The 26,563-nt window shown below is 45.0% G+C and overlaps 1 protein-coding gene across 6 annotated transcripts in view; it reads left to right on the top strand.

Moving 5' to 3' along the window:
* KIDINS220 (kinase D interacting substrate 220) overlaps positions 1-26,563 on the top strand; it is a 987,486-nt gene that overhangs the window by 548,458 nt on the left and 412,465 nt on the right. For all 6 annotated transcript variants that reach the window (XM_069235892.1, XM_069235890.1, XM_069235888.1 and 3 more), the window contains exons 19-20: positions 782-1,025; positions 2,261-2,349. In XM_069235892.1, coding sequence (XP_069091993.1) covers positions 782-1,025; positions 2,261-2,349 — 333 coding nt within the window. The remainder of the gene's footprint in view (positions 1-781; positions 1,026-2,260; positions 2,350-26,563) is intronic.

The raw sequence follows: 26,563 nt of genomic DNA, 5'->3' as shown, positions 1-26,563 counted from the left end.
CTAGCCTATTCGAGCCTGTGCCCAAGCCGAGCCCTAGAAGTAGTTGCCATCTAAATCATGCACCAAGGATCAAATGAAAATACGATAGCCTCTTTAAAATAAATAAATACATTTGTTTAATATGCGGAAGCGTTTCACCTTAATACATCTGACTTGTTTCGTACAGTAAAGACCCTGCACTCGCGTATTGAAAGGTGCTCTTGTGATAACAAAGAAAAAGGAGGAGCTTCAAAATAAAATATTTCTGTATGATCACACTACTTGGTCAAGCGGGGAAGCCAGGATTGGCCCCAGTTTTTCTGGGTGCACATTATGCAGTTGACAAAGTAGATATGTTTCTCCTTTTTAACATCAAACGTTTATACTATGGTTTTAACTTTTGGTGCATGATGGCAGAGCGTGAGAGGCAGGAAGAAGCCATAGTAAATCTCGGCTCATTTTGGGCTTAGGGGTCCAAGAGGACCTCGAACTGAGCCAGAGCCAAGCCTTTGACTTGTGCAAAGCTCAAGCAAAGAGTGGCTTGCTCATCTCTAGATATCCTACGAATTTTGTACAGTATACTTCACATCCATGGCCTGTCAGGTGATGGGCCAAAATATACAATAAATTACTGGAGTACTGTTGCAAATTTGTGAGTGTCTACCAAAATTAAGTTTTCAGCAAAAACTCAAATGGTAGTAGTTAGCCCTTATCTGATGTCCATAGCCCAGTATATTTGTAAGGATTTTTCAGTCCTAATCTGTTCCTTCTCTTGTTTACGCTATTTTTCCTCTTTTCACAGGTTCGCATCTTGTTTTCAAAAGGTCCTTTCATTGCAATTTTTGCCAGTGATCCACATATTATTATAAAGGCCATCAACCAGAACTTAAATAGTGTACTGCGAGATTCCAATATCAATGGGCATGATTATATGCGCAATATCGTTCATTTACCTGTCTTCTTAAACAGCCGTGGGCTCGGCAGTGCCAAAAATATGCTTACCTCTGCAACATCCAATGGAGACGTGCCTTATTCTGAAACTACAGGTACATTTATCGCGACTGGTGGGTACTTGATTGCAATAGTGTTGAACTTCTTTGTGTCCTATATTGTAAGAATTTTTGATGTCCTGTGTGAGAGACCAAAATTATGCTTTTGTCTTGGGTCTTTTCGCCTAGGTGATACTGGCAGGAAGACAGTGTGTGACAGAGTGTGTGTAGTTTACAGTAATTCATTGTTGTACTGTCTCAGTGTGTGGGTATCTGTAGCATCCACGCAGGAGCGACAGCAGGCAGCCATATTCGGCATTGGATGCAAACAACCATAATAAACAACTGAAGAGTCCGTTCAGCAGAGCTGAGCAGGCCTTCTATTCCACTGGGCATTTCCACAGTGTCCGGAGCCCTTGGAGCCCAGCTTTGAAAACCCAGGGTCACTCCAGGTGCCTCTGTCACTTTCCACAGCTCCCGAGGTTAACTGCATCCGAAACGAGGAAGCTTCCAGAGATAGAGAAAGAGAGGAAGTGAGGGAAGGGGAGGTAGAGGGAAAGGGACCAAAGATGTTTGAGAGAGAGGGAGGAGTGAAAGAGAATGGATAGATGGAAAGAGAAGGATTGTGCCGGGAGAGGAAGTTAGTGGGGCTGGTTTGAGCATTTTTGCCAGGGCTTCTTTTGGTTCCTCAGTCTGTCCCTGCTGTTTAGTTGCTGTAACTAACAGCCGCACACAGCACAGATATGGCTGAAGTAACTGCTCTTTGAAATCTATCAAAGACAGATGGCGCGCACTACACAGCCAAATACTGTTATTGGTAGCCATTATGACAAGGTCATCCAGATCCACACTAAATTGCCTAGACAGTGTGAGACAACCAAGCCTGGCATGCAGCCTTGAATCCACCTCATGCCCCTTTATTCCACTACCGTAGACTCCCTGGCCCTTTATCTGGTTCTTGTAGGTTCCTCCTTTATCCCTTTGTGATGTTTTTTGTGTGTGTTTTCTCTAACTTCTTCTTTACCCCTAACTTGTTTTTCTGTCTCTTGCTCTTTCTCAATAACTGATAAGAAAAATATGTAGCAGTTACCATTAATGAGTGCTGACAACTACCGGCACAAATTGAGCAATGACAGGCACACTTTTCATTTTAATTGTAGCTTTTGATATAGAACTGTTTTGATTAGTTCTCTGAACGTTGCCCGAAAGAAAGCAATGCATTTGGATTTTTGTATACCATAAATGCACTGAGATTGAGTGTTTATTTGGCAAACCTCTGTTATTTTCCTTAGGTGGACAGGAAGATGTTGACAGGCGCGTTTCACAGCATAGCCTTGCAGATGCTAACAAGTTGGGCAGCAAAACAGCCCTCAACAGACGGGTAAGAGTTTGGAGAGAAACGCAATGGGAATTGTATCTTGCAGTATTACAAAGAATCTTAAAAAGTGTGTTTTTTTTATACTTCCACCGATTCCATCTTAAAATATATTTCATTAACGTAATGTTTTAGAGTTAATTAATGGTAAAGTTAAAACTAAGAGAAAGATGATTAAAGGCATATCAGTTTATAGCAGAACATCGAAGAAACAGCACACAAAGTGCATACTGCAGTCTGAAGACGACTATTGATGATTAGGAGCATGGAGTATCATTAACATTTGCTCATGTTCACTAGGAGTACTAGGGCTTAGGGATAGTTTGTAGTAATGCTAGATAAACATGGTTCTCTCGTAGGGGATTTCCATGTATAGTCAGAAGCGTTGAATACTCTACGCCTGCCTGCGGGGACCCCGGAGCACTTTTTCCAATATAACTTCTTAAGTGTCCATGTTCCCCTTACTTCAGAAAGGCCTGCCAAGTCACTTAAGAATGTTCCTATGCAGCCTATAGGAAAGGCTACAGTGTTAAAACTTCTTCATCCAGTTTGTCCTTGAAGTAAATGCATTTAAATGCCTGAACAAATGAATATATTTTTCAGAAAAATTCCTTCACAAACCTTTTTTATATCAGAAAACCCCTATGAAGGAGTGCAGAGCAGTGTAGCCCATAGGCTGGCATTAGTAATGAAGAAACAGGAGACTATGCCTTTAAGAACAGCCAGTCCTCCAGTATCCCATCATGCCTAGAGAGAGGCAGTTACCTCAGTTCTTTTTTCCGGCAGCTGCTGACAGGACCCTGGAGCATTGAGCTTGACCTATTTAGGTTTTTTCCTTCAAAAATATAGAAAAACTTTGAGAGAAAAGACTTCATTCTACGTCTTTTGACTTTCTCTCTTGGATTTTTAATTTTTCTGACAAGAATTAAGGCTTTTTTACACAAACATGCCTTCCTTGTTTGACAAATGCCCAAAATGTGGCAGAAAAAAGGCCAAAATAGACCCTCACGAGGTCCGCATCATTTGTCTGCCGTCCTCACACATACCTGCCTCCTTTAACATCTGCAAGACATTTTACAGGCGCACATTGCATGACAGAGAGAAGATTCGCCATCAAGGGAGAGCAGAGAGAAGACGCCAAGGAACCAGTGGGACTTCTGAGCGAGGGGAAGGGCAGTCTTCCACCAGGGCTCATACCTCAGTCTCCAGTGGTCGTGGAAGGTCTGAGAGGCGTTCTTCAGTTCGAAAACGCTATTGGTCCCGGCCGACGTCGCGAAGATAGACGTCGAGAGGATGTACGCGCTGACATGCTCGGCGTCGAAGTCCAGCTCAACGTCGTATAGGAGTCGCCGTTCGACGTCAAGGCACTGCACGACGTCGAAGACTCCACGACACACGACGTCGAGGAGCAGATCGGTGTCGTCAGAATCGACCTCGAGAAGTAAACGTAGACGTCATGTGTCGAGGTCCCGCACAGCGTCGAGACGTATAGGAAGATCGACGTCAAGGAGAGCATCGACGTCGAGGAGACAAAAGCGAAGAAGAATTTATTCTTCCTCAGAGTGCTCTACTTACGTAGTGCTGCTTCCCTCGTCGCCTTCTACTCGCGCATCTCCTCATGCCCCTCCTCCACCAGATCTGCTGCCAACTTCACTTCAGGCACAGACACCACGGCCTACGGATCAGGATTTACCGGCACCTGCACCACTTCCAGTGCCTCAAGTGCCGATTAGTGTCCCAGCAAGACCGCGCTCTACATCGCGCCACCGTTCACGTCATGGCCATGATTCATCCCGCTCAAGATCTCACCACAGATCTAGACATAGATCAAGTTCAAAGGGTCGTGAGAGAGATTCTTGGTCTTCTACCAGAGACTACTCCCCTACCTTATCGGACTCACCCCTACCTCGGTCCTCACTGGTTTATGATATTAACACGTTTCATGAAGTGCTGGTCTGAGGTGCGTCAAAACTAAACATTCCGATGGTTGCCACTACACCATCTACGTCGGTCATATTTGAAACTCTACAACAGCGTACAGCCGCCAGACCTTTACTACCTCTAGTATCTGGCTTCTTACAGCCTGCTATGGAAGTCTTCCTCACGCCGGCTACAACAAGACCTGCACCATCTAGACTGCAGAAAACGTATCGTCCTCCTGAACAAGATCCTGTGTTTTTGCGTTCCGACCCTCCACCGGATTCAGTGGTTATATTGGTGGCTCGCAAAGCTCACGCTACCTCTTCCACCTCTCCCCCGGATAAAGAGAGTAAAAGACTAGGTTCAACAGGCCGAAAAGTTTGCAGTTCGTCTGCATCATCCATGAAGACTGCAAGCGCCACAGCCCTTTTGGGCAGATACGATAGGTACTTGTGGGATTCCATATTACAGTTTGCAGAGCATCTCCTGAGAGATCACAGAGAGACTTTCTTAGAAATAGCCAAGGAGGGTGCTATGGTCTCCAGTCAGATCATCAGTGCAGCGGCAGACACGTCTTTACTCTCAGCGCATTCTTATAGCCAGTGGGCCTTGACAAACCTAAGGACAAACGACAGTCCCTCCGACCTTTCCAACGCCGCTACACCACGCAGAGTGTTCAAACCCCTCAATGGGCCCCTACAAGATCTCACCAGAAGTACCAACGAGCCTATCAGCCTCAGCGTAAAGCACAGAGAGGACGATCGACCCATCAGCCCATTCAGAGTACCCGACAACCTACAACTTCAAAACCCTGAGAATTTCCTCCCCCCAACTTCGTTAACCACTCCGGTGGGGGGAAGCGTCACCAATTGCCTGGTAGAGTGGCAAAGAATTACAACAGACGCTTGGGTCTTAAACATTGTACAGAATGGATATTGTCTCAGGTTTTCCACACCGCCTCCGACCATTCCACCAAAACCCTCAACTGTGCACCTCGACCTCTTAAAGGTGGAAGTTTCCGTCTTCCTCGAAAAGAGAGCAGTGGAATCGGTTCCCCTCAACCAATGGGGGAAGGGCATTTACTCCAAATACTTTCTCATCCCAAAGAAGGACAAGAGGGAATTCAGACCCATTCTAGACCTCAAAATTGCCAACAAATGGGTCCGAAAGGAAAAGTTCAGGATGCTATCCTTACACCAGATATATCCTCAGATTCAGCAAGGGGACTGGCTTTGCTCAGTTGATCTACACAATGCATGTTTTCACATCCCCATTGCGAAGAAGCATCGGAAATTCCTGAGGTTTGTGGTGGGTCAAGATCACTTCCAATACACTGTCCTACCATTCGGTCTCAGGTCAGCACCCAGAACCTTTTCCAAGTGCATGGCGGTGGTGGCAGCTCATCTCAGAAAAAATCGAATTTTCATATACCCATATCTGGACGACTGGTTAATCAAAGCATCCACTTATGCAGAAGCCAACCTGCATTTCCAGATGACCTGCGATTTCCTGTATCGGCTAGGCCTTCATGTCAAGTTTCACAAGTCAACGACAGTTCCTGTCCAGAAGTTACACTACTTAGGAGCTACCATAGACACACTGCAGGTAAAAGTGTGTCCTCAGGAGGAACAACGCTTATCCATTCTCCGGAAATGTCGGGCTCTCCGATCAATGCGTCACCCAACAGTACGAACAGTCTCCTCACTTCTCGGCTCCATGGCCTCCTGCATCTTTCTGACACCCAACGCTTGCCTCCACATGCGACCGCTTCAGGAATGCCTGGAGGACCAATGGAATCAACTGTCGAGGAACTGGGAAGACCGAATTCGTCTGTCCACCCATGCTCTGTGGATAGACTAGTCCAACAAATTTCTGTATGCCTTTCCACCAATTCCGCCGATCCCAGCAGTCCTCCTCAAACTCTCGATGACGTCAGCCACAATGATCCTCATTGCACCAGAGTGGCGAGACAGTGGTGGTTCCCGGATCTCCTTCACCGATCACTCCGGCCACATCTCAGGCTACCCTGCAGACCGGACCTCCTGGCGAAGTTCGGAGGACAAATGAGACATCCCAATCTCTTCTCCTTAAATTTGGCAGCATGGCTCCTGAGTTAGTCCAGTATGGACATCTAAACCTTCCACAGGATTGTATGTAAATCCTAAAGGAGGAGAAGCGTCCGTCTAGTCGTTCAGCATACTCCAAGTGGAAAAGATTCTGCATCTGGTGTTCCTCTAAGAGGATAGACCCTACATCTTGCAAGGAAGATGTCATTCTCCCATACTTGTTACAATTGGCACGATCTGGCCTGCAACTTTCTTCAATAAAAGTTAATTTGGCAGCTTTGACTGCTTATAGGAAAACTCCTTCGCAAACCTCTTTCTTTAGGATTCCAGTTATCAAAGATTTCCTAGAGGGGTTAAAGAAGGTCTTTCCTCCAGTTAGGCGCCCTTCTCCACCATGGGAACTTAATGTGGTCCTTTCACGTCTAATGCAACATCCATTCGAACCCATACACAAGGCATCTCTCCAACACCTAACTTGGAAGACGGCCTTTCTAGTGGCAATCACTTCAACACAAAGGGTTAGCGAGATCCAGGCCCTCTGTACCCACGAGCCTCGCACAGTATTTCACTCCTCTAAAGGAGTCCTGCGAACACATCATACATTTCTGCCCAAGGTTATGTCTGACTTTCACATCAACCAGTCGATTTCCTTACCTACTTTCTTTCCAAACCCTTCTTCCCCAGCAGAGCGAGCTCTCCATTCTCTAGATGTTAAAAGAGTGTTAAAATTTTATCTAGATAAGACTAATCCCCTACGGAGAACTTCACAACTGTTCGTTAATTATGGTACGGTCCATACCGGTTTAGCCACCTCCAAACAATCAATATCGAGATGGATAGTCTCCTGTATTTTATTTTGCTATCAACTAGCTAAGAAAACTCTACAGGGTAAACCAAAAGCGCATTCCACCAGAGGCAAGTCGGAAACGACTGCTTTATTGAGGAATGTTCCATTAGCAGACATTTGTAGAGCTGAGACTTGGAGATCTGTTCACACCTTTACCAAACATTATTGCCTTGACTCAGATGCTAGGGCAGATGCTCAAGTAGGACAGGCTTCTCTTAGGAACCTCTTTGCTTGAGAGAGTATTTTCTGACTATTCTATCTGCTCCTCTGCGTGTTATGGGATGGGCTTGCTATTCTATTCAACGCTTATGACTATACATGGAAATCCACTACGAGAGAAGGTATAGTTTCTTACCTGTAACTCCAGTTCTCTCGTAGGGGTATTTCCATGATAGTCATAAGCAACCCACCCACCTCCCTGGGGGAGCAGACAGATTGCTTAATTAGGTTAATCATTATTATCAGCTAAAAACTGCCTGCAAAAAGAACTGAGGTAACTGCCTCTCTCTAGGCATGATGGGATACTGGAGGACTGGCTGTTCTTAAAGGCATAGTCTCCTGTTTCTTCATTACTAATGCCAGCCTATGGGCTACACTGCTCTGCACTCCTTCATAGGGGTTTTCTGATATAAAAAAGGTTTGTGAAGGAATTTTTCTGAAAAATATATTCATTTGTTCAGGCATTTAAATGCATTTACTTCAAAGACAAACTGGATGAAGAAGTTTGAACACTGTAGCCTTTCCTATAGGCTGCATAGGAACATTCTTAAGTGACTTGGCAGGCCTTTCTGAAGTAAGGCGAACATGGACACTTAAGAAGTTATAGTGGAAAACGTGCTCCGGGGTCCCCGCAGGTAGGCGGGGAATATTCAACGTTTGTGTCTATCAAGGAAATTCCCCTACAAGAGAACTGGAGTTACAGCTAAGAAACTATACCTTCTTCTGGAGATTACTTTATGCTTTTAATTGTGTTAGAAGCTGACCCACAGCACCACAGCAATGTTATTACAAAATCAGGTCCTTTGTCATCTTGAAAAAGTCAGTGATTGTAGTTGTGTTAAGCATTGGGCTAGTTTTCTTTGTGCCAAGACCAAAGCTGCTTAATTGCATCTGCTATTGAGTTTAAGCATATTCATCAGGAATTCCAAAAAATACATGAAAAGTGTTCTGACAGATCAATTACTCCAGAAAAATAGCTTTAATAGGTATGTGCAGCGCTCATAAAAACAGTGAAGCATTGTTCCTTGCTTAGTGGTTATGAGTATCACAGTAGTTGTTGATCCTGTCTTTTGAAATGTACTGACTAAGGGCCTGATTTAGAGTTTGGCAGAGAGGGTTACTCCGTCACAAATGTGACGGATATCCAGTCCGCCATGTTAAGATCCCATTATAGCCCATGAAGATCTTAATACGCTGGATAGGATAACCGTCACTTTTGTGACAAAGTAAGCGATCCACCAAACTCTAAATCAGGCACTAAAATATGCATGTAAAGTTTCATCAAATAACTGAAGTTTACATAAACTGCCTTAGCCCATGCATAAGGATCCGACTGTTGATTATGAGATGGTCTGTTTTCATTCACTCTGGTTTTAACAGGTGCCCATAGGAGAAATCACTTATTAGGGCACTGAAGCAGACTGAGCATCACAATACCGAGGCATTTACCATTAAATGTTAACAGTTTTATCATGGCAGCTTAGCAATAATTCTGTGTTCTGGGGTGACCTACGGCCATATGTATGAAAACTGTTTCCCATAGACACAGAATGGGTAAAAATCTTTGATACATCTGGCCCCTAGAAACTTGGTTCTGTTCGCAAATATGACTGTATGGTACTTTCTATTCTCATCTGTAACTTTGTATAACATGACAGCACTGGGTTGCAGATCTTCAAGTTTACGCTTGACCCTAACCATCCACGGTGTGTGCCTAAATACCTTGGAAACACCAGCGCTGTCACAACCCCTTCGCTGCCAGGCCTTTTCCCCTCCTGTGCAGAGTCTTTTTTTGGCTATTTGGGGCAGTTCACGTTTAGGCCCTCATAACTTTTTGTTCACATAAGCTACCCACGCCTAATTTGCGTCCTTTTTCCAACATCCTAGGGATTCTAGAGGTACCCACACTTTGTGGGTTCCCCTGAAGGAGACCAAGAAATTAGCCAAAATACAGTGATTTTTTTTTTTTTTTTTTAAATGGCAAAAAAGGGCTGCAGAAGAAGGCTTGTGTTTTTTCCCTGAAAATGGCATCAACAAAGCGTTTGCGGTGGTAAAATCCCCATCTTCCCAGCTTTTACAAACAGGCAGAGTTGAATTAGAAAACAACATTTTTCAACACAATTTTGACATTTTACTGGGACATACCCATTTTTGCTATTTTTTGTGCTTTCAGCCTCCTTCCAGTTATTGACAGAAATGGGTGAGAAACCAATGCTGGATCCCAGAAAGCTAAACATTTCTGAAAAGTAGACACAATTCTGAATTCAGCAAGGGGTCATTTGTGTAGATCCTACAAGTGTTGTGGGGCTCTGGCCAGATTCTGTTACCCAGAATCCTTTGCAAACCTCAATTCTCTTCCAGGGGATCCTCATCAATAGTCCTAAACATTGAATATTCCCGCCCTTGTGCGGGGACCCCGGAGCATATATAAAATACACACATATAAAGTATGAAATATGCACGAAAAATATATATAGCATTTTTAGTAGACACATTTTCATACTAAACTCATATATACATGTGTAAAACAGCAATGCAGGCTATAATCATAAACAGGCTAAAATGCTTTATTTCTATGGAGTTTATTTTTTATTTTTTTTAATTCTCTTCAAAATTACAATAAGAGAAAAAATATCTACCAAAGCCCCACAACTGGGCCTAGGGAAATAAGCAGTAGTAATCATCAGAGAAAAAAGAGAAAAAACGACATTGAAAAACAATGGAGCATTCTTAGCCAATAGGCTCCATGCAGGTTAACACAGGAGAACCATAAAAACTTTGGCACCGTGCCTTTAAGACCCTGAGCACTTCCAGTATCCCACCATGCCTCAGGGGTGAAGGAGAGGTGACAGTTGGTTCACAGTTAGGTCAGTTCTTTTTTCCGGCTTCTTCTGAGAGGATCCTGGAGCATTCTCAGAAAAATACTTCAGAACAGCGTTTTTTTCCACCTTTACTCGACATCTAACATCATTGTCTGAGTCTGGAAATTTTTTCCTGACTGAAAAATGCCTTCACTTTTTGTGAAATGCCCTTCCTGTGGGAAGAAGAAGGCCCAGTCAGATCCACACACTCTCTGCATTGTGTGCTTGCCTCAGAGTCACTGCCCTGACACTTGCAAACACTGCAAAAACATGTCAAAAAGAACTCTGAAGGACAGGGAGAAGATCAGGCTTCATGGGCTTCACGAAAGGCAGAAAACATCATCCTCTTCGCTTCCCAGGCAGCCAACAAGCCATTCTCAGGAGAGACAGGCTAGATCGACGTCAGCAGGTAGGAAGATACCTGTTTGTTCCCCGTCGACGTCGTCGCTGCCACCATCTCACCGTCATAGATTGACGGCGACGGCGACCCGATCGACGTCGAAGGATACGGCGTCGAGAGAACATGGCCACCGCAGGGGCATATCTCTGTCGACGGCAACCCACCGATCAAGGTCGAGCCATCCCCGGTGTGCCCATTCGCCGCCGAAGGCCTCGCACCCCTCGACGTCAAGGAAGGCGACGTCGAAATCGCCGAGCAGGTCGCGGTCCAGGGATCGCCGGTCAACGTCGAGGCACTCAACGTCGAGACAAGAACAACCGGCGGCGCTCCCTTCGACGTCGTTACAGTTGTCTACATCGACACAGGTTTTACCTGTCTTGCAGAGAGCAGAGCATGGGCTTCCGCCGGCAGATAAGGCCACTCCATCTCCAGTGGTCTCCATAAGAAGTGGTTCATCTCGGTCGAGAGCTGCATCGTCTGGGCATGTCTCGCCCATCAATTTGTCACCGAGGTGGTTGGAGAGCCTTAATAGACCGACGGCCTCCCCGGACTCGCAGTATTTGAGGATGTACTCTCCTACTGCCTCTCTCCCGAGAACACCATCACCGACAGCGCGGGCAGGACGGGCTCGTTCTGCTTCTCACCAGTCGACCACGAGGCCTGGGCGCTCTGCTACAGCATCTCGCAGCAGGTCACGCTCCCAGAGACAATCTAGGTCACGGTCAAGACGCAGAAGGTCGCCCTCTTGGTCATCGTCAGGGTCATCCGTCAGACAATACTCCCCCACCTTAACGGATTCTCCACCAGCTAGGGTTTACCCGGTGGACGACATCACTACCTTTAATGAGGTGCTCATCAGGGGAGAACAAAAGCTAAACATAGAGGTTCCAGAACCGTCAACCTCCTCATCCGTCATTTTTGAAACTCTGCAGCATAGGGCGGTTTTGAAAAAGCTGCTGCCGCTAGTGCCTGGTCTGTTGCAACCAACCATGGACACCTTTTTAGCGCCAGCCACCCTCAAATCAGCTCCTGCTAGGATCTTGAAGAAATATAAAGCGCCTGAACAAGATCCTTTATTTTTCAGGACGGATCTGCCGCCGGACTCAGTCATATTGGCCACAGCCCGAAAAACACACTCAGTAGCATCATCCCTCACGGTTCCACCTGACAAGGAGAGCAGACATCTAGACTCTCTGGGGAGGAAAATGTGCGGCACAGCGGCTTCTATGATGAAGGTCTCCAGCGCTTCTGCACTCCTAGGCAGATATGACCGTTCACTTTGGGACTCTCTGAACAGATTCGCAGACAAATTGCCTAGGGAGGACAGGCAGGACTTCCAGGAGATCCATCAAGAGGGATGTCTGGTCTCCAACCAGGTCATCAGCGCAGCGGCAGATGGGGCAGACTTAGCTGCACATGGATACGCACATGGGGTTTGTGCAAGAAGGTCTTCCTGGTTAAGACTGACTGGATTAAAGCAGGAAGCACAACAGCGTATCTTAAATCTTCCGTTCAACGGGAACTCGCTGTTTGGTACCCATACAGACGAAGAGATGGCGCGCATGAAGACGGAAGTGGATACCATGAGGGCAGTAGGCCTGGAGAGAAAAAAGGACTTCAGGCTAATGTATAGGCCTTACAACAGGCGCCCTTTCCAGCAGAGGGTTCAAACCCCTCATTGGTCCCAGAGGCCACAGCAGAGGCAAGGACGCCCACTTTTTCAGTCTCGTAAGGCCACGAGGGAACGAGGGTCAAGTAGACCACAGCAGTCCACACCCAAAGCGCCAGCCAAACAATGAGAACTCGCTTCCCTTAACACTGTGCACCACTCCGGTGGGGGGAAGTATCACAGACTTTATTCACGAGTGGCGTGGTATAACAAAAGACAAATGGGTGCTCAACATTGTCGAGAATGGGTACTCTCTTCTTTTCCGACAACCTCCACTGCACTTGCCACCAACCAAATGCAATCCGTCTCACGTCAGCCTATTGCGCAAAGAGGCTCACGCCCTTTTACGAAAGAAAGCAATAGAAAAAGTTCCAGTCGTGCACAGAGGGAAGGGGGTATACTCCCGTTATTTTCTGGTAGCGAAAAAAGGCCAAGAGGGTGTTTTCAGACCGATTCTGGACTTACGACTACTGAGCAAGTACATAAAAAAGCAAAAGTTCAGGATGCTGGCCCTTCACCAGATTTTCCCTCAGCTACATCAGGGGGACTGGATGTGCTCCATCGACCTGCAGGATGCGTACTTTCACATCCCGATCGTTCCCAAGCATTGGAAATTCCTGCGCTTCCGGATAGCCTCACAGCACTATCAGTTCAGGGTGCTACCATTCGGCCTGAAATCTGCCCCTCGCGTTTTCTCGAAATGCGTAGCAGTGGTAGAGGCACATCTACGGAAGCAAAAAATCTTCATTTACCCATACCTAGACGACTGGCTACTGAAAGCCTCCTCTCCGGAACAGGCGAGAAGCCATCGGGACATTGTGCTCAAGGTTTTCAGGTCTCTAGGTCTACAAGTCAACTACCAAAAGTCCACCTTGATTCCAACGCAGAATCTCCACTACCTGGGAGCAATACTCGATACAGAGCTCGAAAGAGTGTATCCTTCGGAAGAACGACTATTATCAATAAAGAAAAAGTGTCAAGACCTGTTGAAGTCCGACGCACCTACGGCCCGTCAGGTGACATCTCTACTGGGTTCCATGGCCTCATGCATTTTCATTGTCCCGAATGCCAGGCTACATATGAGGCCCCTCCAAGAGGCGCTGGAAAACAACTGGAACCAGAGCACAGGCTGCTGGGAGGACAGAGTGCGGCTGCCAATAGGAGCACAACAGTCATTACAATGGTGGATGCACAGACCTCACCTGTCAGTAGGAGCTCCGTTTCACCAGGTAATTCCATCCGACACTCTGGTAACGGATGCGTCTCTTCAGGAATGGGGGGCTCATCTAGGTCCCCTTCAAGCTCAGGGCCTGTGGTCCGACAACGAAAGGGAGTACCACATCAATCTGCTGGAGCTCAGAGCGGTCCATCTGGCTCTCAAGTCTTTTGCTCCATCGATTCAGGGGAAATCTCTCCTAATACAAACGGACAATACGACCACAATGTATTATTTGAACAGACCAGGGGGAACGAGATCCCTACCTCTATCTCGGGAGTCTCAAACAATCTGGCATTGGCCCCTGGCGAGAGGAATGTCGCTTACAGCGGTTCACCTACCAGGTCAACAAAACGTGGAGGCAGATTTCCTGAGCAGACACCTCGAGGACGCCCACGATTGGGTCCTGCACGACGAAGTCGTCAAAGACATCTTTGCTCAATGGGGTCGGCCTCAATTGGATCTCTTTGCAGACGAGGTAAACAGGAAATGCCAAGACTTCGCGTCCAGGTTCTACCGTCTGGGATCTCGAGGGAATGCCCTGTTGATCGACTGGTCAGGGATATTTCTCTACGCTTTTCCACCGATCCCCCTCATACCGGCGGTGATCAACAAACTTTACAGATCCAGCACCAGAATGATTCTCATAGCTCCGCAATGGCCTCGTCAGTTCTGGTACACAGATCTCCTCAACCTATCGGAACAACCTCACAGGAGGCTGCCGTGCAGACCGGATCTCCTTTGCAGGCTGGAGGGCAGGGTACTTCACCCCAACCTACCCTCTCTGAGCTTGACAGCATGGCTCCTGAATTCCTGCAGTATGGGCACCTAGGGCTCCCGCAGGAGTGCATGAACATCTTGAAGGAGTCCAGACGACCTTCCACGCGGCGTTCTTATGCGTTCAAGTGGAAGAGGTTCTACATACGGTGCTGTCAGCAAGGTCAGAATCCCATACTGGCTCAGGAGGAGGTCATACTGTCTTACCTACTCCATTTAGCAGAATCCGGTCTGCAGGTATCATCTATTAAGGTACATCTATCTGCCATTACAGCCTATCGTAAGTCACCTTCTCAGGAATCCTTTTTTACGAGACCAGTAGTCAAGGATTTCTTAGAAGGTTTGAAAAAAGTTATTCCACCCATTCGGAAGCCCTCCCCTCCATGGGAGCTGAACATAGTACTATCAAAACTTATGGGCCCTCCTTTCGAACCTATACACAAAGCCTCTTTGCAACACCTTACGTGGAAGACTGCTTTTTTGGTAGCCATTACTTCCGCAAGGAGGGTCAGTGAAATTCAAGCTTTGTCCTCCAAAGAACCGTACACAGTCTTCCACGAGAATAGAGTGGTTCTACGAACTCACCCATCATTCCTACCGAAGGTGGTGTCAGAATTTCACATCAATCAGACTATTTCTCTACCAACTTTTTTCCCCAATCCGGAGACTCCGGCGGAGAAAGCTTTGCACTCCCTAGATCTGAAAAGAGTGCTAAAATTTTATTTGGATAAAACCAAGCTGATTAGACATTCCAACCACTTGTTTATAAATTATGGTCATTTGAGAACAGGGGAGGCAGCATCAAAACGAACCATATCTAGATGGATAGTTTCTTGTATTGTTAATGCATACCAGTTGGCTAACAAACAACTACTTGCTAGACCTAAAGCGCATTCCACAAGAGGAAAGGCGGCTACTGCTGCCCTCCTTAATAATGTTCCAATCTCTGAAATTTGTAAGGCTGCTACATGGAAGTCTGTACATACATTTACTAGACATTACTGTTTGGACTCAGATGCAAGAGCAGACGCCAAAGTTGGGCAAGCTTCTCTGAGGAATTTGTTTGCATGATACATATCTATTCCTGCACTCCTATTGGACAGTCCGCAGAGTCAAGGGATGGGCTTGCTAATCTATTCAATGTTTATGACTATTGATGAGGATCCCCTGGAAGAGAAGGATAAGTTACTTACCTGTAAATCCTAGTTCTCTTCCAGGGGTATCCTCATCAAAGTCATAAACAACCCACCCTCCTCCCCGGACGCACGTCTCCTAGAAGTGCAGGACAGACTATCTTTCGAATCGGCTACACAGCTTGTCACCGTAAAAAAGTACTGACCTAACTGTGAACCAACTGTCACCTCTCCTTCACCCCTGAGGCATGGTGGGATACTGGAGGTGCTCAGGGTCTTAAAGGCACGGTGCCAAAGTGTTTATGGTTCTTATTGGCTAAGAATGCTCCATTGTTTTTCAATGTAGTTTTTTCTCTTTTTTCTCTGATGATTACTCCTGCTTATTTCCCTAGGCCCAGTTGTGGAGCTTTGGTAGATATTTTTTCTCTTATTGTAATTTTTAAGAGAATTTTTAAAAAAATAAAAAATAAAAACTCCATAGAAATAAAGCATTTTAGCCTGTTTATGATTATAGCCTGCATTGCTGTTTTACACATGTATATATGAGTTTAGTTTGAAAATTTGTCTACTAAAAATGCTATATATATTTTTCGTGCATATTTCAAACTTTATATGTGTGTATTTTATATATGCTCCGGGGTCCCCTCACAAGGGCGGGAATATTCCATGTTTATGACTTTGAGGATACCCCTGGAAGAGAACTAGGATTTACAGGTAAGTAACTTATCCGATTTGGCCAAAAAAACACTTTCCTCACATTTCAGTGACAGAAAGTTCTGGAATCTAAGAGGAGCCACAGATTTTCTTCCACCCATCGTTCCCCCAAATCTCCCGATAAAAATGGTACCTCACTTGTCTGGGTAGGCCTAGCGCCCGCGACAGAAAATGCCCCAAAACACATGGACACAGCACATTTTCACAAAGAAAACAAAGGTGTTTTTTACAAAGTGCCTAACTGTGGATTTTGGCCTCTAGCTCAGCCGGCACCTGGGGAAACCTAGCAAACCTGCACATTTTTTAAAACTAGACACCTAGGGGAATCTAAGATGGGGTGACTTGTAGGGCTCTGACCAGGTTCTGTTACCCAGAATCCTTTGCAAACCTCAAAATGTGGCCCAAAAAACACTTTTCCTCTCATTTTGGTGACAGAAAGTTCTGGAATCTGAGAGGAGCCACAAATTTTCTTCCACTCAGCGTTCCCCCAAGTCTCCCGATAAAAATGATACACCACTTGTGTGGGTGGCCCAGGTGCCTGCTACAGAAAAATAGCAACAACCTGTAGAGATTGAAGGGATAGCACAGCGAGTTGATAAGCATATATTTTTCTTTTATACATCTTTTAGGCTGACTCTGCTTTGGAGACCCATGCAGGTGAGGTATCATTTTACTTGGGGGACCGAGGAGAATGCTGGGTGGTAGGAAATTTGTGCCGCAGTGGTGATCCTACGAAGAAAAGTGAGGAAAATATGATTTTTTAAAGCAAATTTTGAGGTTTGCCGAGGAGTCTGGTTAAGAAAAGGTTGGGGGATCCAGGCAAGCCACACCTCCTTGGACTCCTTAGGGTGTTTATTTTTAAAACATGTCTGGGTTTGGTAGGTTTCCCTAGACGAAGGCCGCACCTGGGACCAAATACATAGGTGCCCCCCTCCCTCCCTGTCACAGGTAGTTTTGCAATAGATCATTTTGGTGTGTCCACACACTTATGTGATGTTCCAAACACTAAAATTGTGAAAAGAAACGCACTTAGGTTATGTTAAAAAGACCCCTCACCCACCAACCAAGTTGGTGGCATGCTTCATCATCGGGGTCCCACCTGACACACCTAGCGTGTCACAGGTGTGCTGCGACACCTGATTTCAGCGGAGAAGGTTTTGTCATTTTTACCACACATACTGGTTGGATTTGGCTCGAGGGTGAGTGATGGTTCAGTGGATCAAAATTTATTAACAAGAGATTTCACAAAAATTAAATGCACTGTTAATAACTGAAAGGCCAAAGCACTGAACCAATGACTCACAGATTGTGAGCTGTAAAGCCACAGCAAGGCACCTACCGCTTTACAGTCCATTCACACACCTTTCATACATGACATGCACAAGGCCATTCACGCCGCCAGCCACAGGCCCAGCACATTACAACACTTGCAACGACAGACAGCGCCACTCAAAGGCCTATCACTTGCATACGCCCATGCCTGATACAGCAATCACACCAGCTGATGGGAGTGTGTGGACTGGTGTTTGGCTTGCAGTGTGTTGCAGTAGCCAACAGCAAGTCAATTTGTACACCGTCAGCCAAGCGCCACACCACACACAATGGCATTTTTTTTTTTTAAACAAAGAAACCACTAACTAATTAGAAATAATTATAAAACTACAAACACAAAAGCTCTAACTAAGTGCATGACAGAAATGCCAACCATGACACTGAACACATGAAAATACAAAACAGGCAGTTCACACTCATGGTTGTTCCCAGTAATTCTTCTGGGTGTGGTAATTCTTGAAACGGCTACCCACACACAGCCCAGGCTTTGAAGGACAATCTGGGCAGTACATTCGAGTCTCCCTCCGGATACCTCTTCGAGCACACACTCTACATTTCTTAGCTGGAATGTCTTTTTTGGGCGTGGGAGGAATGTGCTCAGCAAAGTGGTGATCTTTCAATCTAGCCACATCCTCCACCACTGCTTCTCTAGGAACTCTTGCCTGTTCTACCACAATAAGGCTCTCTATCACTGACTCATGAAGTTTCACAAATGTCTTCTTTGACTCTGGAGACCTATCCTTAAACACAATAAAAGCATTAAGAGATGCTAAGTGGAAGAGGTGAATTGCTAACTTCTTATACCAAATGTAAGACTTACGAATAGCAGTATAAGGTTCCAACCTCTAATCAACTCTATATACACCTCCCATGTGCTTCTTATAATCTAAAATGCACACAGGTTTGCACACTTCAGCAACCTGCCCACAAACAGTCACAGGGGAAGTACTCTTAACATAGACGGTACTTAGCATGTAAACATCTCTCTTGTCTGAAACTTTCAAAGCTAGCAGATCATCATTCCGCAAGGCACTGCACTGTCCCCTCTCAAGTTTTTTTACAGACAAGCTCCCTTGGATAACCTTTCCGGTTACAACAAATTGTGCCACAAGCAACAGTGTCCACTCTAAACAATTCCTTGAACAACTGCACTCCAGTGTAAAAGTTATCTACATACAAATGGTGACCTTTGTTGAACAGTCGTCTAACAAGTTCCCACACAATTTTCTTAGTAACTCCAAAAGTGGGAGGACAACCAGGGGGGTCAATACTGGAATCCCTACCACTGTAGACACAGAAACTATACACATATCCTGTACTACTTTCAGACAGCATATACAATTTAATTCCATATTGTGCCCTCTTGCTAGGAATGTACTGCCTAAAAACCAAACGACCCTTGAAGAGGACCAAAGACTCGTCCACAGCTACTTCTTTGCCTGGAACATAGACCTCTGAAAACCGATCTACAAAATGATCAAGTAGAGGCCTAATCTTAAAAAGACGGTCAGAATCAGGGTGATCTTGTGGCAAGGCTAATGCATTGTCAACAAAATGCAGCATCCTAAGAAGAAGCAAATACCGATTACGACTCATGGTTGCAGGAAATATAGCTGTTGCCATCAAGGGACTAGTAGACCAATAAGAAGCCAGTGACAGCTTCCTTATCAACCCAATCAAGAGAGTCAACCCCAAAAACCTTTTCACCTCTTCCAAATTTGTGGGAATCCACTGGGTAGCTCTAGAGTGTGGCCTCAGTCTAGCAGCATTGTCCCTCAAATGCTGCTCCGCATACAAATTAGTCTGCTCAACAATCTCTTCCAAAAACACATCATCCACAAATAACTCAAAGAAACTGACAGGCAAAAAGTTCTCTGTATTGACTCTACACCCGGGAGACCAGTAAAGGCAGGCAACTCTGGCTGCTCCATGTTTGGGGCAACACAGAGTTCAGGCCTTCTAACGGGAAACCTTTCAGCCCCAAGTTTCTGCACAAATGGCACATCAGTGTCCTCCTCTAAAACACGACCTTCATCTGCACTGAGTGTGGCTTCCTCATCAGAAGATTCCTCTCCGACAGAAACTTCACTGCCAGAATCTCTCACTTCCTCCTCTGCATCAGATACAGAGTCCGTCTCATAATCATGATCAGACAATGACTCAAAAAGCATACCAACCACCTGCTGAGCGGTCATCCTGCGGCTAGCCATGATCTTTCCTATGAAAATTACCTGGACAAATGCACCACCAACAACCAGCACTGTGTAAGATAAGTAATAAAGTGTAGCTTTATCAGTAAGAGTTATAAACTCAAAAACTATACCGCTCACTTGCCTGAAAAAGCTTGACTCACCAGCAACTACTCTGCACAGACACAACAATCACCAATGATATCTCACTAAAAAGAAAGAAAGAAAAGCAGAAATAAGACAACACAAATATCATTGTGCACAAATCCAAGGACAATCTCATTCACAATCCTGCATTTAGTACACTACCTACAAACAGGTCATTCATGCATGGCAACAATACTCCTTTGGAGTAAATTGTTTTTGCTTACCTAAAACATGCAACTATGCAAACCGCAGGTCAACCACCGCCAAATCCACAAGGAGCCACAGCAAAGAAAGCAAAAGCTTTGAACTAGAACAAAAAGGAGAAAAACAATTTATCACAAATGCAAATACTTCGTCAGCTGACTAACACCCCACCAGCAAGCATTTAGAAATTGGTGCCTTGGTGGATTCAGCCATAGGGGCAGATGGGTCTATTAAAAAATAGGCTTATTTTCCCCAAGGAGGGCAGAAAATACCTTTAGTAGTGTGTCCCCAAGGGGAGCAACCCTTGCCCAAGGGGCCACCCCCCAAACAAAACAAAAAACACACACACACACACTATATCCCTGGTGCCTAAGTGGCATCTGCCCCCCTTGGGGGCAATAGGCCTAAAAATAAAATAGCCCCACGTGCCCCTAAGGGGGGCAGAAATGGGCAACAGTTCAATGCCCCCATTGGGGGAGCACCCCTTTGCCCAAGGGGATGCCCCCACATAAACATAAAAAAATCCCTTGCGTTCTAGTGGTTTCTGCCCCCCTTGGGGGCAGATCAGCCTAAAAATAATAAGCCGATCTGCCCCCAAGGGGACAGAAATAGCCACAACAAACATGCCCCCCCAAATGAGAGCAACCCTTGGCCAAGGGGCCACTGCCCAACACAAAACATAGCAGAAATAAACAAAACAAAAATCCCTGGCGTCTAGTGGTTTCTGTCCCCCTTGGGGGCAGATCAGCCAAAAAATAATAGGCCAATCTGCCCCTAAGGGGGGGCAGAAATGGCCACAACAAACATGCCCCCCAAATGGGAGCGACCCTTTCCCAAGGGGCCGTTCCTCAACACAAAACACAGCAGAAATAAACAAAAAACAAATCCCTGGTGTCTATTGGTTTCTGCCCCCCTTGGGGGCAGATCAGCCTACAAACAATGGGCCGAACTGCCCCCGGGGGGGGGGGCAGAAATGGCCACAACAAACATGCCCGCCAAATGGGAGAGACCCTTGCCCAAGGGGCCGCTCCCTAACACAAAACACAGCAGAAATAAACAAACAAAAAATCCCTGGCGTCTAGAGGTTTCGGCCCCCCTTGGGGGCAGATCAGCCTAAAAATAATAGGCTGATCTGCCCCCAAGGGGGGCAGAAATGGCCACAACAAACATGGCCCCCAAATAGGAGCGACCCTTGCCCAAGGAGCCGCTCCCAGACACAAAAACAGCATTAAAAAAAAAAAATCCCTGGCGTCTAATTTAACCCTTGTATGGAAATGTTAAAGTTGTAATACTGAATAAGAGCTTCATGTGGTAATCTGGGCCAAAGTATGCCAGAAAATGTACTTTTAATTAGGATAATAATAAATCTGTTAGTGTTTACAGCATGGTTCATGGCTATAGGTTGGTTGTGTGAAAGATAGCTACTTAGAGGAACATAGTCGATGTACAAATTACTTCTCGACTTGAGTGCACTTAGGGTGGTTCAGCGATGGTGGGTGGTAACCATAGGTGAAGTCCTATTGTTTTGAATGACAATAGGAGTTTGTCTAGTTGTCCGGGCATGGCCTAGTGTTTAAAAAGGAGGTAAGCCTAAATGAGGCACATTTGCACAGGTCCATTCATGTCATTTTCTCTAGCATTCTTGGGTAGCGGTCCTCCAACATCTTATTGAAGGGTTGCTCTATCTCGGGCCCGAGTATGCCTGTGTACACTTCAGAAACTTTTACTGTAATGTGTTCTCCCCATCCAGAGGACTAGATGTTTTATTTTTATACTTCATGTTTTCAGACATGCTCGCTCTTTCATATGAAAGAGCTACACACCAAGGTTTTGAGTGGATTGTGGAAAAGGTCATGGTATGACCATGCATTATATGGGATAAAGTACCCTCTGGCGTACATGATAAGGATATCGCAAGTCACCTTTGAGTTCCATAACCTCATAAAGAAGCTCCTCTGTGACTTGCAATATCCTTATAATGTACCACAAGGGGTACTTTATCCCTTAAATAAATCACAGTTAGTGAAACTAGCGAAGTGTTCCAAAATAGGGTCCCTAGAACTTTGAACACAATCCCCTACTTATTTTTTTTTTTAAATTTAAGACATACAATAGAAGGGGTGGATTCCATCTATTCCTCGAAATCTGGGTGCCTGCTGTGTAAAAGATTCAAATCCTGTAATTAAGTCACAACCATAATTACAGATCACATTCTGCTGCTAAAGTAATTAATTGAGGTGACAGTGCAATGGTTGAGAAGGTATGAAGGATTGTCGAGATACAAGATGATCAACATCGTGATTTTGATGTGTTTTAATGTCAAATACATTCTGCAATAATAAATCTTTGCCCAATCATTGTTGTGTTGATAAGTATGTTTACCTTGTCCCTGTTATCCTTAAAATGTATGTATGGTGGGCAAATAATTAAAAAAAAAAACCTCTTTTTTACACTACAAACAGCGAGAAGCAGAGCAAAAGGTAGGGCTCTTTTAGAATGATACATTGAAATGTTTCTTCTCAGAATAAGAGTACCAGAAACATTGAAGTTATAGATGGGAGGCACCCTTTTTATTGTATGTCTCAAAGTCTACTAGCTTTTCATTAATTTAAAAAATCATTGAAGATAGGGTGCATAATATAAACAAATACAAATAAACTACTCTACTGATTGACATCTAATGTAGTGGATCAGTTTAGTAGACTTGTGATCAAACTGCAGTCCTAAAATAATCCTGGCAGCACCATTCTAATATTTTCAAGTTTAGTTAAACAGTTCTTCATTTGGCCCAGACAAGATGAATTTATGATTATTATTTTTTTAATGATATTTTATTTATATTTTTTTACATAACACAACAGTAGTGCCAGTAACCTTTTAACCATCCTGCTGCCATGTGCCAAGCAATCATATTGAATTCAACTGTTTACATTAGCCATCCAGCTAAACAGTATAGCACCCATTGTATTTTCTCATTGTAATGATATTGATTCATTGTAGGTAGGGTCAAAAACAGGAGGGAAAAGTGGAGGGGCGGGGGGATTTGCAAGTGGCATGAGTCGGGCAAAGTGGATGTTGTTGCTGTGTTCTGCATTCGCTCAGTGTCATGTTCCCTCTCCCCCTCAGGCCAACCACCCTCACCCACCCATCTTGTCATATTTCTTAGGATAGCCTCTGTCAGTGTATATTGCCTTCCCCAAGACCATGCATGAATTCTTCCCCCTCTCCTAGTCTCTCATCGTTGGAGGTGATGAACTGCCCCATTTTTGGGCTATGTCCCATTTAGCCACTAGATATCTCAGATTTATGAGTAGCTTTTTGTACCTGTTGGCCTTCACGACCTTCCATGTCCCAGTAGTACTAATGGAACTGTCCTTTCAGTGATACAGCCTGTAGCCTTCTCCAGCCTTTATGTTATCAATTGCCAGCCCTTTTGGAGTTTGGGATCATTTCCAGAAGACATGGAAGAAAATTTCTCGCTGCCCACAACTCCAAAGGCTTTCTTCTATCACAGCTCATTCTAATTTATGCAGCAAGCGTCTGCTATAATATACCTTATGTAGGATTCTTAATTGTACGAGTCTATATCTAGCTTTTATGGCCACCTCTCATCGGAATTTCTCTGCCTGCCCCTTTCCCCCCCCCCCCAGTCCTCAGTGTTCCGTATATCGTTTTGCCACTTTTGCCCTTAATTTTGTCAATTTGATTTGCATATTGGTCCTAATCGACTTACACATGAGGGATATGGCTACAGCAGTGATTTGCTAATCTAACAGTCTCTCCTTCAGTGAGGAATCCTCCTGCGTCTCTTTTTGTGCCGGGCTTCTAGCACATATGGCGTATTTTAGTTGTACTTGGTTTAATGTTTGGGATGAGAGCATTTCATACACCTTCTGCAGATGTTCAAATGGAACAACTTGATTTGCATCCCATACCTGTTTTAGACATGATATGCCTAACAGGTCCCACTCCTTAAAACCAGGTAGTTGAGCCACATCCCTCAGTTTTGTTCTAACTCATAGGGGTGTTTTACGGTTTCAGTTGCTTCTTCCTCCCGTTTCTATGGTTAATTTGTGCAACGCCTTGATCACTGTATCAGTGCGGGGGCTAACAGGTCTTTTGACCTTACCTCGTAGACGGGGTGCAAGTATTCCTCCTATAAATTCCAATCTTGATAAGCCAAAAGGACTAGTGCAGACATTCACAATGTGATGTAAAAAATGCTTGCCAATTGTCTAAACTACTGGAAATAGCTCTAGTTAGTGTTCCAACACATTGCTTTTCACCCATTGTGCTACTCGAGACAAAGGACCACAATTTTAAACTTAGCACTGGCCCTGCGCCTCATGGAAACAGTCTTTACTAAATTGCCAGGTGAGGCCTCCTTGAAAAGTAGTAGTGATCATAGCTTTTTAGGAAAAAGAGTGGAAAATCAAAGTTCTCCTGAAAATTCTCAAATGTTAAAATCACACTTTGGAAGTAACTGAGATATGTGTTAAAATAATGTAGTCACAGTTTAAAAAGGTGGCAAGATTTCTGATTATAAGGTCGGCGTAGGGCAATGATGTATTGACTTTGGCTGCAGATCTGGGTTCCAGAGAAAATGGTTCTCTACTGAAAGCAAAGTATGTGACTTTGATGAAGTAATCTTTTATTGCATCTATGCTCATCCGTACCCACACAGTATCAAATGCTTGTGGGATACTCAATCAGATCTTTTGATGTTGGTCTAAGAAAGCAATGTCGGCTGCCTGTGCATGGTGAGAGATAGAATTTACAGGTTCTGGGATACCAACCCCCTCAAATCCTGGAACTGGAACAACTCTCTACCTTTTAGATTTTTCACCACCCCAACCTTTTTCCATTGTGCCTGTTCCCCTGTAGTCCAGGTCAAAGTCTAATCCCACTTCATTCCCAGCACAAAGCATTGATAATGTTATTTTTTTAAATGTATTTATTGGTTTACAGATGTTATTGAACGTTCAGCTTAGCCTCCAACCCACCCATTCCCTCTCTGAAAAACCCAAAATGTGGTCAAGTATCATTTCATCGTACGTCATACTTGTTCTGTGTTACATCCCACATTTGGTGCAGTCATTTATATGAATAACCCCTCTGTTTAATTGCTGTGGTATCTCTGCACAATCGATCAAGGAGCATCCATTTGATCTTTGTCAACTTCCTCTTCTGTAGTTCCATACAGTAATTCACCCCTATCAATTCCCAATCCGTTGTGCTCCCCGACCTTCACTTCTGTATTGCAACTTTCGCCTCTTCACATTCTGCTGACACCCATCTGATCAGTTATTTTTCCCACTGTGACTTTGACAGTGTCTTATTCCTAATCTATGCATTGAGATACATTTATTTTTTGCTACTACAAGACCCGATTTGACCACTTTGGACATTATTATTATAGTCCTATTCCCAGTAGACACATTCATACTGTTTGTAACACCATACCCAATAGTTTACTCAGTTTCCCAACCACCTCAGTCCAAAATCTCATTGTTACAGGACATGCCCACCACATATCTTTAAATATACCTACTGCCCTTTTACATTTAAGACACACCCCAGAGGTTTTCAGATTCATTTTTTTAAATATTTGCAGTGTTGCTTGTACCCATTGACTACACGTGTATTTTATTAGTTTCAGCCTGGAGTTGCTTGTGACCTTTTTACTGTTTTGGAAAACTTTACATTTGATAAAGACTTACTAGCCGCAGATTCCATACCTTAGAAATATCCCGAGGTGTAAGACTGTATCTGGCCATTTTTTGTGAGCAATTCCCCTACGAGCCCGTAGATTGTGTCGTTTGGCTGTGGGTGGCGTCATCGTCCATGCTGGAAGTGACATGCAGAGTGCCTATATAGGCTCCACCCCAGCATGCAGCGCAGATCTAGAGAGAGGTACTCCCAGTCAATTTTTGACTGAGCTTTTTTTGACTTTTGTCAGAATTCTTTTTAAGAAATCTTCTCTTGGTTTGGCAGGGATATCAGCTAGGAAGGCTAACTTCACGCCATGTGGCACTTGTCACCAACATAGGTCAGTGACGGACCTGTACCTTGTTTGCCTCTGGTACCTAGACCACGATGCGAAGACCTGTGCCAACTGCCATGCCGTGCACCCCAAGGCCTTGCGGGACTGGCCCCGCAAGCTCCTTGTCACTGGATCTGCAGAGGTCTCAATCCCAGGTGAAAGGAAGGGCCCAGTATCTGTCGTGAAGCCCAATGATTTTGTCGCACTCAAAGTCGTACATAAAAAGACGAAGAACAGGAAGTCAAAGAGGTCTTTGACTTTGCCAAAGCAGTCGTGGTCTTCAGACGAGATGAGGGAACGTCGACATTCAGGGTGTGGCTCTGCTGTTGAGCCTGGGCCAGCTCAGCGCCTCCCTGAGTTTCAGGGAGCCGGAGTGAGCCCCGCCCAACTCTGCGCCACTATCACCTTCTGGTGGTGCCATCTCCATTCTCATCACCGACTCTGACATGCAACCAGGGGACGTCACCAGGCGCCGACTCTGGC

This window comes from Pleurodeles waltl, chromosome 5 (assembly GCF_031143425.1).
Source record: "Pleurodeles waltl isolate 20211129_DDA chromosome 5, aPleWal1.hap1.20221129, whole genome shotgun sequence".
In the NCBI taxonomy this organism is placed as follows: Eukaryota; Metazoa; Chordata; class Amphibia; order Caudata; family Salamandridae; genus Pleurodeles; species Pleurodeles waltl.
The sequence above is the reverse complement of the archived record's forward strand: the minus strand, read 5'-3'. Positions and strand labels throughout refer to the sequence as shown.